This window comes from Ctenocephalides felis, unplaced genomic scaffold (genome assembly GCF_003426905.1).
Source record: "Ctenocephalides felis isolate EL2017-DRISC unplaced genomic scaffold, ASM342690v1 CF-g0.4_SCAFFOLD_01170, whole genome shotgun sequence".
In the NCBI taxonomy this organism is placed as follows: Eukaryota; Metazoa; Arthropoda; class Insecta; order Siphonaptera; family Pulicidae; genus Ctenocephalides; species Ctenocephalides felis.
In genome coordinates this window covers 81,925,323-81,941,993 of record NW_020537324.1, presented here as the reverse complement: position 1 = coordinate 81,941,993, position 16,671 = coordinate 81,925,323, and the positions used below count along the sequence as shown (strand labels likewise).

Genomic DNA, 16,671 nt, shown 5'->3' with positions numbered 1-16,671 from the left:
TTTTGGAAAAAACATTTTCGTTACTATTTTTTTTAAAAAAAATGTTTTTTTCAAGATTTTTTTTTGTATATCAAAAATAATTCAGATTTTAATTTTAATTCTTTTCTATACACCATTAGTTTTTTTTTAATCTGACCCTGGTAGTTTGTCACGCAAGTGAACTTAGGTGATCCTCGAGGCGGCTTTTGTACTTTTGTGAATAAAATCGTATTTTATCCTATGTCTTTATGGTTTAGCCAATCTTCAATATACTTTAGGGCTTTCAAAAAAATTTATTCGTTCACACGTTTCGTTTCGAATCATTGATTGGAGAAATACTGAACTAATTAAATCTTTATATATATATATATATATATATATATATATATATATATACACACACAGATATATATATATATATATATATATATATATATATATATATATCGATTGCAATTAACTCTGAATTTTCTAAAAGGGCTTCTCGGAATTTAATGGGATTCTTTACGTAACAGCAATTACGTATAGGCACGTGCCGAGATCATAAAAAAATCTACATTTTCTATATATATATATATATATATATATATATACATATATATACATATTTATATATATATAAACCTTGGATTTTTTTGTTTGACATTTTCAAACTTAACGTAATTTTTTTCAAACTTTGTGAGATATTTTTTAGAATTTGTTAAACATGCTGATTGATAGCACACATACAGTAACGTGTCGAAACGTACATCAGATTTTTGTTATTTTGACTATTTGGCTGCAAATAGACTTTTCTAGAAAATATTTCAGCGTCGAACAAATTATTTCAGTTTGCTCGTCAGTAGAATTCCATTTCTTGATTTTTGACAAATTCAGTTTGATCGTCAGTAGAGTCCTCTCATTTCTATCTTCAACAAATGTGAAAATGCCGTCAAGCTAAGCACAGTATAAGTGAAAATGTTGCACAGAATTATTTGCGAATACGTTAAGACTGTGACTATACAGGATCACTATTTTTTTGAATTGTTTGGGAGAAAATGAAATGAAATGAAATTGAAAATGTTCTGGAGATGAGTTTATTTATAATTTATGATTATGATTTGATTTGCACAGATATAACAATAAGATAGCAAAAATAATGAAAGTTACAGTATTTGTAATAATAAATTTGAAAAGGTTTAAAATTTCTCGAAATTACGAATTACGGTACGGAAAGTTCCAGCAATTTGCCTTAAGGCACGATGCCATACACCACTAGTTTTGATTTGAGTTAAAAAGCTTTCGCAAAAGTTTTCAATTTCTTGTGACTATCCACATCTTTGGATCATTTCCCTTCGGCATTTTCCATCTTCACAATTAGATGCCGATAATGATAGTAAACAAATCAAATGTGATCTTCGCCATCACCATCACCATAAGTAGAAGTTGGAAGTAAATAGATTTGTTTTTGTCAAGTCTAAAATTAGTTGTTACGAATGCGCGTTAAGAATATTTATTACCTTGAGACATACAATGTCGTCCCAGTCTGTCTGTCTTTCTTTCGGCGAAGATGTTTCTTTCGGCCAAGAATCAATTATAAATTAAAATTGATAGAATAGATAGATAACAAAAGATAGACATCTTTCATCGGCCATTTATCTTTTTGTACAAAAGACAGGCTCAAGAGAGGTAGTTCATCCGAAAATAGTTCTAATTAATTTATTAATAAAGAGGTTTAGGTTTACTCTTGAGATCTTGATGTAACAAAAAGTAAGTTTCAACAATGAGAATGGTATAAAAAATACTGCACAGTGGAAATATTCATCCCTGTCTTAGGTAATTTGGATTGATATATAATTTTTCTGTCGTATTTGTCATCTGTATCAAATTCGAAACTAATGTATTATCTACATATATATAAAAATAAGTTGGATTTTCCTTCCTGACGATTTAACTCCAGAACGCACGAACCGATTTGACAATTTTGCATTCGTTGGAAAGGTCTCGGGCTCCGCAAGGTTTATAGCTATGAAAATTAGTGGTGCATGGCATCGTGCCTTAATGCAAATTGCTGGAACTTCACGCACCGTAATTAAAAATTCGAGTAATGACATAAGTGAGAATTATCGGAATTATGCTTGGTTAAGGCAACGAGCAATTCTTGCCGCCAAGAAATATGTAGTACACGCACTGAATTTCACCATTCAATCAAAAATTGCTGGCGATTTGGTGACATACCAATGATTCCGACTGGTCTTCCGTTTGACTTCAAACGATTGCAATTTCCAGTTCGCCATCGCTTAGTGTTTGCGGGATAAATTTCAAATAGATTATTTAGAAAATCAATGTTTTCACATGGGCAGTTATACGTTGCCTGTTCACGAGTTGGGAAACCATCCGCTTTGTTTGTGTTAACGTCAGACCAAAAACAAAAAATGTGGTTTACCAAAAAGCACTTCAATGAAACGGATAATTTGCGGATTCACTTTCATTTACTTAGAGAAGTTCAACTAAAAAACAATGCATTTTTGTAATCTAAATAAATTCATTACTTACATTACATTCAAATTTTTCCTCTTCAAATATAAAAGGACAAAAAATTTCTTCATCTTTCTCACGAAACCATCTGGTGGCGAAACGGAGTTCGTCGGGTTTGCTAGTAATTTATAAAACAGTAGAAGGGCTAATATAATATAGGGAAGATGTTTTACAATTTTGTCCTGGATAATCCAGTTTGCAACATTTTATACTGGGTGGATTAGTATGCAAAGGGAATTCCTCGCCGCCTTTCTCTGAAATATTTGCCAAATTATGTGGGCAGCTAGTATATATATCGTTTATTATATTTGTCATAGAATAACTTTTATCGTGGTTTTTAATTCGACAGCAATTTGTAATTAGAATCAAAACATTCCGACTTATCATCACAACAAATTGATGTTTAGACCCATAAATATTATTTTAGATAAGAGACGATAAATTTTTTACACGCATATTATGCAAATATATATATATATATATATATATATATATATATTGTGTTTATTTCTATCAATATTATTGATTTTTCCATTTCCGATTGAAATAGATAAAAACAAATTCTTACTACGCGATTACGTTTATAGTTAATTTATTTTATAAATATGTCATTATAGTAAACAATATAAATTATATATATTATGTATATATATATATATATATATATATAAATATATAAATATTATAATGAAGCAGTCGACTTGGCTACCAACAGGTATATTCAGATCGAATCCTGCCTGAGTAATGTATACTAACAGAAACATGTGTTAGTTAAAAAAAAACAATAAAAAAATTTGCTGAATTAATATTAAACCGATTTATTTAGTACGTTTCGGTACTAAATATGTGTCATCATTTAATAGTTCTGGCAAGGTATCCGTAATACGACTTAATAAACTTTTAGTAAACAAACAAAGATGATATTATTATATAAACAAATAAGGATGTTTTTGAAAATAATTTAGAGAAGAACCAGAAAAATTTTGATTTGTAAAAAAATGGGTATTTTTATGAATTAATAATATAATATTATCAAGAGTATATTAATTTCTTATCTTTCATTTTATTATTATGCTTTATTCAAAATATTTCATCCAAATTTAAAACTTGAACTGAGATATTCATACTTTGTCATGTTCGTTGTTGATTTATTTTATAATCATAATATAACGAAATTAATATTAAAAATTATTTTATCAGGCATAACGGCTTTAAATACAAGTTCTTTCAAAATATTTGAAATCATAGTTCAATGCTGCTAATTGATGACACATATAAAATGTCGAAACGTATAGAATAAATATCTTGTACTATTTATTACTTTTACTGGCTGCTAATATTTTTATAGACTTAAAAAAAAATTGGCATAAAAAAATTAAATTGAAATTTTATGTGTTCTTCTTGATATGAACTATTTAAGGATGACACACATCTGTTGCCGAAACGTAGAGAATAAATAACTTATAATTTATTGAGTTTTTTTTTTTACTTACTATTAGCTACTAATATTTTCATAGAATTTGAACTTGCAATAAAACAATTAAAGAATTTTAAAAAAAATATGGTTGTTCTTTTTGGTATGAATAATTTAAAGATGACACACATTCATTGCCAAAATGTACGGAATAAACATACATATAATATTATTATTGATTGTATTTATTTATTTTCATCTTAATATTGTATACAAATATTTTTGTAGATTTTATTTTAAAGAATCAAACAAAATGTATTGTTTTTATTATTGGTTTGAACTGCTAAATGATGACACATATCTAGTGTAGAAACGTGCAAAGGAAAAATCCTATTTTATTATTTATGATATTTTATTTTGGGTTTATTGATTGAAACAATTTAGAGTTTTCATCTAAAAATGGGGGCGCCCTTCTATTCGTTCGTCTATAGTGTTCTGGTAGCCTCCGTTTTATTGATTCGACTTGTGTCCTTTGACTATATATATGGAAGGACTTTTACCTATATATTTTACCTATACATAAAAGGTATATATAAATACATGGCGTATAAATATATATTTTTCAATTTTCTAACTTATAATTGTTAGGCATTATCACAACTAATTAAATTCAGTCTTTTGGTGATTTCCATATCAGCTGCTGAACCACATTCAGTGTCAGAACATAATATTTTTTGATATTTGTTCTTTTTATTTTTATATTGGCTTAAATTTTATACTCTAGAAGATCTTATAGTATCGACAATATGCTTTCGATCGTAAATTACTGTGATAAAAAATCTCTTACTTTAATACTAATCAGAATTTAACTCGGATCATAAATTTGCAACTAATTTTTTTTATGTAATAGATCTAATTATTTCTGCAAGTATGTTTTTCTTCTTTCTGTCCAATATATAAATTTAATTATAAATATATTTTATTTTTCTATTTCAGGAAGAGTTGTCTTTCCACAATGACGACGGTTCCTACCAATTGGTGACAGTTGAGAGGAACTTAAGGGCGGTCGACCTTTGTCAACTTTTAGCTGTCAAAAACAGGGGCATTAAGGACCCCAAATGGACACTTTATGAACACTGGCCAGATCTGGGACTAGGTAATAAATTATAGAAAATAAATTATTATATATATATATATATATATAAGGGTGGTCCTTAATATGGACATTTTTGAATTTCCTTGCTCCCAAAGTCTCAAATTGTTCCAAATTGATAAAAGGCAATTCTCTGAGAGTTTAAGCTATTAATATTTTCTTTTACATAAGGCGCAATTCAATCAAAGTTTTGTATGGAAATAGCATGAAAAAATTTTCAAAAATTTTGCAGAGCGTCGAATTTTCAATAAAAAATTACACAAATTTTCACTTTGATTCATTTGTCGCTAGTTATACCTAAAAAATTTTAACTTCCCGTAGAGTAAGTTATTGTAATCGTCCAAAAATCGAAATCGAAAATTTTTACATTTCTCGACGTTTTGAAGGTTTCTGAACATTTTGGCATACCTTAGAAAAAATGGATGTGTGTGTATGTATGTATGGATACAATATTTTGTCCACGTTTTCGGGCGCACGGATCAACCGATTTGAATGGTTCAAAAAACATTCGATTCCTATTGATAGGGAGATGAGCTGATTAGTTTTTGGCAAAGGCAAGTCCAGCAGTTTCGGAGATACAGAGCTAAATGTGCAAAAAATGGTAGTTTTTGAGAGAACTAAACGTCCGATTTGAATGATTCAACGAACTTTCTGTTTGTTTTAACAAAATAATTGATTTTGGGAAAAAAAATTTTGTTTCAAATTTTAATTCTGTTCTAATATACTTTAAACAAAATATTATTTCAAATAAAATATGATTAAGTTCAAAATTTGTTTTCGACTTTAAAAGTTCAATTGGCAGCAATGTTTTTATTTATTCTATTGACAATACTATTTTACTCACTGAACAAGACTGCCTCAATTTAGATAAATATAAAAAATATAAATTAAAAAAAATATTCAGTATGAATACGAATACTTTTCAATATTCCGCAGTATATATAATTCTATTTATTTTCCATTTTCTTTGTACTTTATGAAAATTATAGTAAACTTTTTAAATTTTAAGTAAAATTTGACAAATAAAAAATAATTAAGTATTTATAGTCACATTTTAATTAAAATATAATCAGTCTCATGTTTCGAAATTAATTTATTGGGAAATGCTAATGTTAAAATATTTTTTTGAATTATTTGATTATTGTATTATTTAATTATTATATATTAATAATTAATATATAATATATTAATAATCAGTTATAATATATTTCAGAAATTACGTTTTTATTTCAACACAGTATGTTTTTGCAGTTATGTTTTGTATGATGGTTCGAATATGGTTCCGAATATGGTTCAATATGGTTCGAAACTCTATTAAAAGTTTCAAATCATTGATCAACTTTTATTGATTATTATTGATTATTTTTAATTACTCGAATTTTGAATTGCGGTACGGGAAGTTCCAGCAATTTTCCTTAAGGCACGATGCCCTAATTGCCTTAAGACAGAATTCCACTTACAGCTAGTTTTTTTAATTTTCAAATTTTTTTCCATGCTATTTCCGTACTAAGTTTGATTGAATTGCGCACTATCTAAAACTTAATCTTAAGAGCTAAAACTTTCAGAGTATTGTTTTTTATCAATTTGTAAACATTTGAGCCTCTGGGAGGACCATCCTAATATATATATATATATATATATATATATATATATATATATATATATATCATTTATAATATGTTACGAATATGGTGTGATATCGTTTATTCAACTGTATCAATATTGATCGATTGTCAATCGAATTCGCAAAATGCGTGCCATTTTGCAATAAAATCATTTTGCCACGAATTTTGTTATTGTGCTAATGGAACCTAACAATTGACCCTGACCTATAAAATTTCGAATAATAATTGATGGACTAGTTAGTTGTGTATTCATGGTCTAATGTAATTTCAGGCAAATTATTAATTGAATTATTATTTGAAATCCAAAAATGTAAGAAATTGTAATATAACAAGAAAGTGAATGGCAAGGCTTGTTTCTGGTATTTTTTAATTTTTGAGAATAGCTTGAAAATTTTGCACTTATAAGTGGTTTGGACTATCACATTTTCTCCCTAATTTTGTCCTTGCTCATAGCTTATTTTTTCTTTATAGAACTTCTATGTCTCGGTCTTTGTTTTCAAGTTTCTGTCTGTGTTTTTCTGCCCAAAGTCGTTTAACTTTTACATTCTTGTTGATCCAACTCTCATCAATCACCTCAGCCCTTTTTTCCAGTATTTACTTATTTAGATACACAGGAATTACCTTCAGACAATTAACTTTCTTGTACTTCCTCATTGACGACCTTGTCATCGATATATTTTTTCCTATATCTTGCTTTTGTTTACATTTCTTAGAGTCCATTTCTCTGATCTTTCTTCTTTGTCAAAGTTGATTGTCAAGGTCCTCAGTCCTTTTATTAATTTAATCTCGAGACTCAAGTTCTGTTACTAAAATTCTTTTTTTATCTCCTAGGATGTTAGTTAATTTGCTATTAAGTAGAGCTTTTTTTTATTTTCATGTCCAATTTTTTTTATTTCAGAACGTCCTCTCGAGGACCATGAGGATGTCCTTAGGACTTATAGAGAAATGCAGTGCTTTTCCAAACGAGCAAGAAAACGGTTTGTTTTTAGGAAAGACCCTAGGAAATATGATTATTTTGCAGACCCACAGGTAAATGAATATTCATATCTATTTATATATATATATATATATATATATATATATATATATATATATATATATATATAATATATATATATATATATATATATATATATATAATTTTTTTGTTAATTTTTGTGGCAAGATTTTTTTACTTTGTTAATTTAATATCTAACATGTCGTATAATGTAGAAAAATTAGAATAGTATTTGTGTTTGTTTTAAATTTGTTTTCTAAATTACTATTATAAAATTTTATTTGTTTTTATCATTATCATAACGTGGCAAAGTACGAACCTGGTTTTGATTCAGAATCGCGAAAATGGTGGCGGCATCTGTTATTCGAACTCGGAACTCGGAATTTATGTATGGATTATTTCTTTTTTATAAAGTGTATATATATATATATATAATTTTTTTTAGAGAATCTTTATTGATCCATACGTTTCGACATATGATTTTATGTCATCATTAGTGAAACAATTTGATAGAATATGCATGAAGTACACTAATGATAAGTAATATATTATTACAAGTGTAACCTTATGGTAAATTTGTTAGAACTTCTTTTAAAAAAAATGGTATTATTAAATGTTTTTATTTGTTTTATGCTTTTTCAATAATTCCACATTTAGTGTCAAAACATACAAAATAAATTTACGAAACGCACCGAATTATTTAGGACTCCTAAAATATGACACACATCTAGTTACGTTTAGATTTTTAGATTGATGACACATATTTAGTATCGAAACGTACGGAATAAATATTCTCGCATCTTGAAATTGATGGCACATATTAAGTGATATTATTAGCTAAAACGTACTAACTAAATATCTCTAGAACTCCCTAAACATGGCATACATCTAGTTACGTTCAGTATAAACTCTTAACAATTTTCAAAAGATTGTTCTATCTCAACTGAAATATATATCAAAGGTCCCGTTCAAATTTGATAAGAACCTAAAAGAACTCTACTAAAATAAAAACTTGTCAGTAAAAAAAATCTTGGTATATATGTGGGTTTTCCTGGTAGTAGATGATGACACATATTCCATGTAGAAACGTACAGAATAAATGTGCTTAAACTTTCAAAAAATTGGTAAAAAATTAGTGTCGAAACATAGGAAGGCTATGACTATTGTTACGAAAACGCACAAACGTTAAAAAAAGAATGGTATCAAAATTGCATCTTTGTGATGAGTATTTATATCATACGGTTTTATGTGTAAAACGCCTGATCGCATAGCAACTACATAGACATTTTTACAGTTTTTAGTACCAAGAAAGAAGGATAATATAGCATTGCCATAACAATGGCTATGTTACCGCAGAATTGGCACCATAGTCTTGAATTTTAAAGCACTACTTTTATGGCCCTGCACATTGATCACAAATTCCGCACATATTTTTACCTTCCCGTAGACAAAGTTATAGTAATAGCAAAAAAATAAAAATGAAAATTATTGCATATTTTTACATTTCAAAGGTTTCTGAACATTTTAACACATACTTTAGAAAAAATGAATGTATGTATGTGTGCGTGTGTAATATGTATGTATGTTTGGATACAATTTTTCGTACACGATTTCAGGCGCACGGATCAACCGATTTGAATGGTTTCAAACCGATTCTTATCGATAGGGATATGTGTTGATTAGTTTTTGGCAAAGGCAGGTTTAGCCGTTTCGAAGATATGGGCCATAAAGTGCCAAAAACGGTAATTAAATTTTTGAGAGAACGGAGTACCCGATTTGAATGATTCAAAAAACATGTTACTTGTATTGACGAAATAAAGAATTGATGATATTTTTGGTAATACAGGTCTAGCGGTTTTATAGATACGGAGGAAAAAGTAAAAAAATATGATATCTGGTAGTCAAAAATGAGCATTAGACATATGCACATCAAATTATCAGATATTTGATGAAGCTTTTTCTTGTTACAATTTTGTTGGGTTCCATACTAAGATGGCTTATTTTAAAAGTTTACTTATACAGATCAAGCAAATTTCAAAATTTTCAAAACATTTTTTTTTTCAAAATTTTCAAAAATATTCAAAATTTTATACTTCAAACATGAATTTTAAATTTACAATTCAGTTTGATAATGTATATATTTCAAATGCGTTAGTCTAATAGTAAGAAATATATCCTCGGATGAATTTATTCGGCACCTCTTGCTAATGTAAACTTTCTCAAGTGTTTTGAGCGTTAAGATTGTCACAGTATGAACTATAAAATATATAGCGATTGTAATTATCTATTTGAAAATGTATGGAACAATTTTTATTAATCATTGATCAATATTTATTAATTACTGATTATTATCCTTCGAATACTTAATCCTGGTACGGGAAGTTCCAGCAATTTGCCTTAAGGCACGATGCCATGCACCACTAGTTTTTAAATCATTCTTTATATAAACAGGAATAATTGCTTTTAATCAAAACGTTGCGCCAATTTTTGAATTATCTATTCGCAACTCTTATAAAGACCGTGCCTATGGCGCTAGACACAGGCAACACACAAGAAAGCCGAAGCCTTCCGAATAGTTTCGAAGCCCTTCCAAGCGAAATCCGATCGAGGACGACAGAGGTCGCTCTCTTGAACTGCGGACACCCTCGAGATAACAACTTGCAATAAAATACATAATCTTTGTCTTAGTTTCTATATTATTAAATAAATTCAACGTTGTTTGATATATAGTTGTTGGTGTTTGTTTTACACTACTGACTTACGCGAAATTGTTCAGTTTGTCTAATCCTGCTTGTTTTGTCCAGTGTCTTCAACGAAGTCTTTTTATTCGACTATAATTCTGGACCAACACTTTTGTCTTCAATCCCAAGCTTCCTTTCAACTCAAATTCTATATCATAAGATTTCCTATTAGATTCGATATTTCTTTATTCCTCCTCTCGATTCTTGTTCAATGCAATCTTCATCTCAAAGCACCATATTTCTACACCACCACCTCTACCTCAAATTTCTCTCCAATTTCTCACCATTTAATTACATTTTATTACATTTCCATTACAATGCGGCCCTTCCTCCTCCGTCGTAAATAATTTTATGGGTCCATTGACAGCAGGAGGACGATTACGGCGGCTGCGTCAAAAGCGACGACCGACGGGAAATGACTTTCTATTCCTTCATTGTGGTAATATGGTGGTGGTGGCGGTATGGACGGCGGTACCGCGGCGGTCGTAAAATTTATTATTATCCGCAACACCAACATCGCGGATCGTGTGCGATTTATCGCTAAAACGAGAGATTTATGCCGCTCCGTGGAAAAAATCAGGCGTTGCTCTGATCTGATGGATGGATGGATGGATGGTGAGGGTGAGGGTGGGGTCGCACTGGTAAATGACTGAAGACAAAACAATCATATATCTTATATATAAAAATGGAGCTCTCGATCAAATGATTCGGTAAAACTCGAAAAGGGCTAAACCGATTTGGCCAGTCTTAGTCTTGTAAATTCGTGCTAATTAGTGGGTTGTCGAAAAGGTGAGATATTATTCCAAAATCGCGTAAGAAACTTTACATTTTTAATTTGAAAATTGTTGTGGAAGCGTATTTTGAATAAAACAATGGACGGTGGCTAATACGTCAAATGTCAAACGTTTTTGACAGATGATGTTCGATTATGTTTAATAGGATGTTTTACGTGAATATTATTTAATCATGATTAAGTTTTGTTTGTAGTTTTATTTATATACTAAAACTTTAGCAAACGGGCCGCAAGTGTTACTAGAAACTCAAAAAATCAATTTTTTTAAAATGTTAATATGAAAATGCACCTTTTGGCATATTTTTCTCAAACACGGTGCTGTGAAAGATCTCATTTGTATAATTATATACCCATTGGTATTTATAAAACATTTTCTAGGTTATATTATGTTTCATTTATGTTATTTAAATTCAGAACCTAAATTTGATATCGATCAAATGGACATTTTGTTGAATATATTGAAGAATATATAGTAATATATGAAGGTCCGGGATAAAAAAGGTCCACCACCGATGTGTCAAAAGCCAGTAAAATTAAGCATTGTTTAACAACAATATTTGAAAGTAGAGGGAAAAAGATGTATAACTAGCTATTACCTTGATTCTAATGACTTTGCTATCGGGAGATAAACGGTAATCTTTGAAAATCCATAATAAAAGTATTTTCTTCCGTTGGTAGTTTTTTGGCATTAGTTAAAAATGTAATTGTTTTGTAAAATACCTTTAAAATTAAAATAAGACATTAAATCTGTTTGCCACCTGGCCGTTTTAAGTTACCCCGCCTATAAGGTAAAAAGGTCTAGATAACATTATTTTTGAAAGACATCAAAAAAGCACATTTCTACAATGATGAAGTAAAACGCAGTTTTACTGAACGTAGTCAGATAATTGTTCTTTTGAAATGTGTTATTTGTTGTGATATAATTGGTTTGATTATTATAATATAATTAATATTTGCTCATATTGGACTTTTGTGCCTCGCCCTGCCTTACATTTATACTTTTTATTAAATTTAATTTAATTCATCAAATGTTCGAACTTGAAACTTTTCAAAAAGCTTAAATTTTCAAAATACTTAATTCATTTTCTATCTCTCCTCGCAAAAATTTGAATTTTTTGTATAAGCTCAGTAGTATTATTTATAATTACACACAAGATCCAGAATCCAAAAAGAATCTGAAAAACTTGAAACGTAATCAATATAAGTGGAAAGACCAAAAAAGGCTTGGATTGGATTATACCATGTTTTTTATAGAAAGGGTATAAAACTTCGAGACAAAATATAGACAAACTAATGGGGTTTATTAATTTTATAATACCTCATTGTATATAGCATTCGAACAACACATCCTTATACACTTAAAGTATTAATATTTTTGATTCTCTAGAAATCCTTTAGAATAAACCTTACTAAACAACGTTTGCCGGGTCAGCTAGTATATACACACATATATATATATATATATGTATATATATATATATATATATAGCGTGTATGTATGATGCATTCAAAAAGTGCATTGGTGCATAATTTGGCACTGCATTTATACAGAAATTTGCAAATAACATTTTTACGACTCGGTCGTAAAACTCCATTGTGGTACCATCCTTTATTTTTTTTGTATATATACAATATATATATATATATATATATATATATATATACACACACAAAAGTTGTATATATAAACATAAAAACTTAATGAAACGAAATAAAAAAAATATTTATTTTCGCAGAAAATTATGATGCAGCAGACTCAGTTTATTATATTTATGCTCCAACAACTTTGTAACTTTGCGCAACTTTTAACGACTTTTATATTATTTAAACGAAACCAGGAAAGTAAGTAGTGCTTTCGCAAAAACAATTACAAAACATTATGCAACTTTAATGAAACAAAGTTAAATACAAGTATTTGTACTATAAATGGTACGAGTAGAATAAATTAGCAAAACCTCAACACAACACATTGTAGTATTTAACAAATCTAATTTTCTTCCTATTCATCTCAATGTCAGAGATCTCAATAAATCACTCAAAAGCCTTTCGAATAAATTTCAACACTCAACAGTCATTATTAGGCTGCGTCCACATAGTGGTGGACGCATAAGCAAAAATAAATCGCTTTGTCATTACTTTTATTTTAGTTTTTTAGGGACTCGATAGAGTGCGTCAATAACTGTAACACGTAAGTTTACCAGTAGGTTGAATTCTAGATAAGATTTATTTAAATATTTAATATAAAAATGATAAGTTTGATTAATTGGGATAAATGAAATTAAAACAAAATAAACGCGTATGAAATATATTTTCAACTAAATCACAAGTATGTTTTCACAAAAATATATAATAAACTAGTGGTGTATGGCATTGTGCCTTAAGGCAAATTGCTGGAACTTCCCGTACCGAAATGAAATATTCGAGAAATTTGAAACGTTTTCAAATATATCATTACAAATACTGTAACTTTCATTATTTTTGCTATCTTGCTATATCTGATTGTGAGCAAATCAAATGTAAATCATAAATAAATCAATTTATCTCCAGAACATTAACAATCGTCATTTCATTTCGAATTCAATTTCAAAAAAATTTGAAAGTTGCATAATTTACACAAAATTGAAAAAGTGCTCCCGTATAGTCACAGTCTAATGCAAATTGCAAATAATTCTGTGCGGCATTTTCACTTAGACTGTGCTTAGATGGCGGCATTTTCACATTTTTCAATAATTTTCACTAAATTGGAAAAGTGCTCCAACTTAGAGTGTTCTGTACATGAACAGTCTAAACGCACTTGGGTAAACATTTGTACCAGAGTGGCGCTTAGACTGTGCTTAGGCTGGGTAATTTTTTGAATTTTTAATTCAAAATTACAAAAATATTTTTTGAAAAAAAAATTAGAAACAATTATTTTTTTCCAAAAGCAAATATTTTGTAAAAACAAGCAGAAAGTTCTTTGAATCATTTAAATCGGACGCTTAGTTTTCTCAAAACTGCCATTTTTTTAACATTTAGCTCTGTATCTCCGAAACCGCTGGGCCTACCTTTGCCAAAAACTAACATCCACTTTTCCCCGTCATTACGAACTGAATGTTTTTTGGATCATACAAATCGGATGACTAACGGATAACTAATCAGCGCATCTCCCTATCAAGAGGAATCAAATGTTTTTTGAACCATTCAAATGGGTTGATCCGTGCGCCCGAAAACGTGGACGAAAAAATGCGGACATACAAAACACACACACTCATTCATTTTTTATGGGATATGCCCCTTAAAAATGTTCATAAACCTTCAAAACGTCGAGAAATGCAAAAATATTCATTTTGGATTTTCGGCCCGGGAAGTTAAAAAATAATAAAAATATAAAGTACGTGTATTAAAATTACATCATCGATTCTTTAAAAAGAGCGATGAATTTGGGCACAGTAGACCCTCTGTTGCATCGTTACACACTTGTTTGCTACTTATGGCAACTACTTAAATTTTGCCTTTATTGTTGACCAATTGTTTAAAACTATTATTTTAATTATTTCATTTTTTTGTTTCAGAATTTTTTCCCGACTGACATGATGGTTGCAAGTGCTATTGACGATTTTATCAACCCTATATACACGGTAAGTTTACTATTTTTCTGCTTTTGCGCCTCAGCTTTTAAATTTTTGCATTTTCTCTTTTTGGTCAAGACGTCCAATATTTACATCCAAAAGATAATCCAGATAATAAAGATAATCCCTGAGTCCTTCTATTTTTGCTTTGAGGACGAGCACCAAATCTTGAAACCGTACAGATCTTTTCATCGACTTTCCTCATTTTTCTGATTCCTAAAGAGCTATTCACTAAATATAATAATTATACAGAAACGTTTATATTTTTCAACTTAATCAATTGTCAATTACTTCTTCAGTCTTCGTCCTCCGTGTTCGCCCAATCGTCATCAGCCAACATTTCCACGAACCCCAAGTTCACCCTCGTCGGCCTGGTTTGGATCCGCGCTGGGCCGTCCTGCGGCAACGCTCACGCCCAGCAGCGCGTCTGGCGGCAGGTGCTGCTACTGCTGGCCGGTTCGAAACTCTACTACACCAGGGAAGCAGAAACAGCTGCCAGAGCGGTGAGGGACAGAGAGAGAGGAGAGGCGGTTAAGGATAATAAGGTAAGTCGTTTATTTATTATATGATATTTATATTTATACTAGCTGACCCGGCAAACATTGTTTTGCTAAGTAAGGTATATTCTAAACAATTTCTAGAGGATCAAAAATATTAATACTTCAAGTGCATAAGGATTAAGTTGTTTGAATGCTAAATACAATGACGTATTATAAAAAACAATAAATCCCATTAGTTTGTCTATATTTTGTTAATACAATCAAACTGGTTTTATTCTATAATCCAATCCAAGTCTTTTTTTGGTCTTTCGGCTTATTGATTACGTTTCAAGTTTTTCTGATTCTTTTTGGATTCTGGATTTGTGTATAATTTGTAAATAATACTACTAAGTTTATCAAAAAAAATTCAAATTTCTGCGAGGAGAGATAGAAAATGAATTAAGTATTTCTTCTTTGACCTGCTTTTGAAAAGTTTCAAGTTACATTCGATGAATTAAAGTAATTTAATAAAAAGAATATATGTAGCAAGGCGAGACACAAAGGCAATTTGACTTTGATCAAATAATAAAACTATATTGTGAAAACCATAACAATTATATCACAACAAATAACACATTTTCAAACGAACAATTATCTGACTACGTTCAGTAAACTGACTTCTACTTCATCATTGTAGAAATGTGCTTTTTTGATGTCTTCCAAAAATTTGTTATCTGGACCTTTTTATCCTATATGCGGGGGTAACTTGGCGTCCAGATGGCAAACAGGTTTAATGTCTTATTTTAATTTAAAGGTATTTTTCAAAATTTTACATTTTTAACTAATGATAAAAAATTACCAACAAAAGAAAATACATTTACTATGGATTTTTTAAAGATTACATTTATCGCCCAATAGCAAAGTCATAAGAATCAAGGTTTATGTTATATATCTTTTTCTCTCTACTTTGAAATATTGTTGTTAAACAATGCTTAACTTTACTGGTTTTGATACATCTGTGGTGGACCTTTTTAACCCTGGACCTTCATATATTACTATCTATTCTTCGATAAATTCTGGGAAATTAAACTGAGAAAATGTTATTCGACAAAATGTCTCTTTGATCGATACCAAATTTAGGTTCTGATTTTAAATCACATAACTAAAAAAAAATATTTCAGAAAATGTTTTATAAATACCAATGAGTATATAATTGTTTGAGAACAATATGATTTGTCAACCATAGGTACTGAGTTTTATAGTTCACTTCACTGTTTATACGAATGGGCAATGGCACTATCTGAATGGATAGGTTTATAATTAATTAATTTTGAATTAGAATGAAAACGGTCAAAAAAAATAAAG

At 29.5% G+C, this 16,671-nt stretch overlaps 1 protein-coding gene across 1 annotated transcript in view; it reads left to right on the top strand.

Annotated features, from left to right (window-relative positions):
* The window catches only part of LOC113367775, a 78,193-nt gene that overhangs the window by 27,469 nt on the left and 34,053 nt on the right, over positions 1-16,671 (top strand). Inside the window, exons 4-7 of the mRNA XM_026609355.1 lie at positions 4,907-5,066; positions 7,587-7,717; positions 14,771-14,836; positions 15,127-15,372. Of these exons, the coding sequence (XP_026465140.1) occupies positions 4,907-5,066; positions 7,587-7,717; positions 14,771-14,836; positions 15,127-15,372 (603 nt within the window). The remainder of the gene's footprint in view (positions 1-4,906; positions 5,067-7,586; positions 7,718-14,770; positions 14,837-15,126; positions 15,373-16,671) is intronic.